The sequence below is a fragment of the Micropterus dolomieu genome, linkage group LG05 (assembly GCF_021292245.1).
Source record: "Micropterus dolomieu isolate WLL.071019.BEF.003 ecotype Adirondacks linkage group LG05, ASM2129224v1, whole genome shotgun sequence".
Taxonomy (NCBI): domain Eukaryota; kingdom Metazoa; phylum Chordata; class Actinopteri; order Centrarchiformes; family Centrarchidae; genus Micropterus; species Micropterus dolomieu.
Window position 1 is genome coordinate 23593041 of NC_060154.1, and position 3437 is coordinate 23596477.

Genomic DNA, 3437 nt, shown 5'->3' on the forward strand with positions numbered 1-3437 from the left:
CCCTCAGGGGCCAGACCCACAGTCGCCATATGGCGGGGCAAGGGTGAAGAACCCGGCCCTGCGCCTGGGACAGCAGGTCTCTCCTCAGAGGGACCCGCCCTGGCGGGCCGTCCAGGAGCGACATGATGTCCGAGAACCACACCCGGGTTGGCCAGAACGGGGCTACGAGCAGTAGGCCGCTCCATCCCCTAACATGAGACACACATCTCATGAGAATCTCCATCCGTGATGTACCGAGGGCAAGAAAAAACACACCTTCTGTACATCTGGTTGCCGGACATGCTGGTAGACTTCTTCTTCAGGTAAGACACACTGCTTGTAGGACTGGAGCTTTCTTCAAACAACATACAGAGCGCCTGCTGAATAGAAAAAAGCTAATGATGAGTGTGTACAGGTGTGCTTTATACTCCTCCGGTTATTCCGTCACACCTTACCGTTCTAGCAACAAGCCAATAGGATTGGAGTGATTTCATTCACGTTCAGACCTGCTTCGCCTAGAGGCGTTCCCATAGTGTCGTAACCGACGCAGTTCGAGTTCCCTCGAAGGGGAACTGATTGCCCTCCGTGGGAGCGTGCGCAGGGTGTTAACACCCAGTAGGCTATCTATAGCCTACATCTACAGCTGCTTTTATCTGGGTAAAACAGTCATAACGTGTAAATAAGCATCACTTTATGTCCGTAGCAGCAAAGGTAGGCTATGTCTTTGTGAAACGCTAATTTATCTTGTAAAGGAATAATAACAGTTGAAGTGTTTGCAGTTATGTAATCACAGTTGAAGTGTTTGCAGTTAATTAGGACTGACAAAACATTATTATAAGCAATAAAATTAGCCTATTGTTGCCGATTGAAATTTGTGTTCAGTAGGTTCAGTTTATTATCCTTGATTATATTTGGAATAGAGACTGTTTTCTTTAATTAACATGGTTCACAGCTGGGTTAGGCTATAAATAAAACAAAGGAAATGTCTCTCTTGCAATTATCCTTATGACATTGCTTTCTGCCAACCAATCCAGTCCTTTTATAACCAGTTGAAATATGGAGTTTTGTAGTTTTGCATTTTGCCAAAAAGACAGAGTATAGCTCAATCAGTCCTTATAACCAGTTGAAATACATTTAAATAGCCCATACAGCCCATATAGCCTATGCTATATGGGCTGTATTGATTCCACCTCCTACGTTGAGATTGAAAGGTTCTCAAAATGAATTGATTTCAGTTATGAGCGTTATATTTGAGGTATATCTGATTATAGCTCACCCAGTCCTTTTCACCTGTTGAAATACCTTTAAAGGCCCCATACAACCAGTAAAAAGTACTGTAGTTTTCCACTTGCTGGTCAGTTTCTGTCTGGTCAGTGTGGAACTGGCAGTTGGTTTTGCTGCCAACTTTAGAATGCTGGTGTTAGTTGGGCGCTGTCTGAGCAGTGTGCAAGCAGCTTTACATTACCCATAATATAACTTTCCCAGAGTTGGAAATTTACAGAAATCGATTCACCACAATTTAGAGAAGTCAGGGTTTGGTTGAAAAGGTGACAACATTGAGGTAGTTGCAGTGAGCTTCAAAAGGTCTTGTCTCAGAGGTCTTGTACAGGGAAATGTAGGCGTGTCTGTAGCTGGTTATGTAAGAACACTGTCACAAGCACCTTTGTACTGACCAAATTGCTTATCTGTCTTGTAATATTAGTGCAGTTTGGACTAGAACAGGGTTAAATCAGTAAGTGTGTAAAAAGGCATTATAAAACCACAGGTTCAAGTGAGGAAGAAGAAAATCTTGAAAAGCACAGACCTTCCTTCTTGCTGCTGGTTTAATTCTCTTCAACAATGTGGCTTTATATTTTTTTGCCAGGTTTTGACATCAAGGGGGTATTCCTGTTTATTTTTATTTTCCTCCTAATAGCAGACTTCCTCAAAAACAGGAATCCTCCAAATTATCCTCCAGGACCGCGGGCTCTTCCCCTTGTGGGGAATTTCTTCAGTATGGACAATAAACATCCACACATTTATTTTACCAAGGTAAAGTTTAATCCACAGGAGGTTTCACCTTACAGAGCTTGTAAGATCAATATGAAAATGTGATATAATTGCTAATGGCTTTGATTTATACATTTTAGATTCATGAAAACGTTTGCTTTCTACTTTTGTTTTTTAATATATTTTTTTACTGTGAATATTTTCAATATACAGTCAGTTCAAGATTCTTCACAAACACTATTGTTCAATTGTTATCAGGATAGTGGCATATGTGGACAGTTTGTTGTTGTGCATTGGTGAGGTTTGTTTTCAAACAATTTAAAAATGAAATTCATATGATGCAGTAGTGTGTTGTTTCATCAGTGTTTTTTCACTGATGTATTGTCCACAGCTGGCTAGCGTCTATGGGAATGTGTTCAGCGTCTGCCTTGGCAATGACAAGATGGTGCTTGTGTCTGGGTACAAGATGGTGAGGGAAGCCATAGTAACACAAGCCGAGAACTTTGTGGATCGACCATACAATGCAATCGCTGACAGGTTTTACTCAGGAAAATCAGGTGTACAAATCTCTCTCTTTCTCGTTTCATGCTGCGCTGAAATTAATTCCGATCAGCCGTTTCACATTGCCTCTGCATGCTTGTGTCTAGATGGTCTTTTTATGAGCAATGGTGAAATATGGAAGAGACAGCGACGCTTTGCCTTGTCTACTTTACGTAACTTTGGCCTGGGCAAAAGCACCTTGGAGCAGAGTATCTGTGAGGAGGTCCGACACCTGCAGGAGGAGATAGAGAAGGAGAGAGGTGGTGCACAAAATATGCTCATAATCATCAGCTCTTCAGCAGTATAGCATTGTCTAAATAGTGGACTTCTCTCGTCCAGGTGAACCTTTCAACCCAGCAGGCCATTTTAACAATGCTGTGTCCAACATCATTTGCCAGTTGGTGATGGGGAAACGGTTTGAATACAGCGACCACAACTTCCAGATCATGCTGAAGTATCTGTCTGAAGTTATGTGGCTGGAGGGCTCAGTCTGGGGTATGGTAAGTCATTGGTATCCATTTAACTGGTGGGACTGTCTGAGTCCATCCTCTGTCAGAGTGCAGGGATGTCTGTGGCCAAACTTTATCACAGAAGGTGAAAGCAGATGTGACTAAAAGGTGATCTCATCTATTGCTTTCTTCTGAGTAGCTTTATCAGTCATTCCCCAGAGTGATGAAGCACTTGCCAGGTCCTCACAACAAAATGTTCAGCCACTTCAACACCCTCCTAGACTTCATCAGTCAGCAGGTAAAATGGCACAAGAAGGACCTGGACCACAACAATCCCCGGGACTACATAGATGCTTTCTTAACTGAAATGGAGAATGTATGTGAACAGTTGCATTGTACACCCAACACTGTGTAGCCCTTCCTGTTAATCTGCCAGTCATTCACTGCTGTCTGTTCTCTGAATTTCTAAATAGCACAAAG

At 42.5% G+C, this 3437-nt stretch overlaps 1 protein-coding gene across 1 annotated transcript in view; it reads left to right on the forward strand.

Moving 5' to 3' along the window:
• LOC123971299 overlaps positions 1-3437 on the forward strand; it is a 27065-nt gene that overhangs the window by 21649 nt on the left and 1979 nt on the right. The window contains exons 12-16 of the mRNA XM_046050016.1: positions 1819-2010; positions 2360-2525; positions 2616-2768; positions 2848-3008; positions 3157-3333. Coding sequence (XP_045905972.1) covers positions 1819-2010; positions 2360-2525; positions 2616-2768; positions 2848-3008; positions 3157-3333 — 849 coding nt within the window. The remainder of the gene's footprint in view (positions 1-1818; positions 2011-2359; positions 2526-2615; positions 2769-2847; positions 3009-3156; positions 3334-3437) is intronic.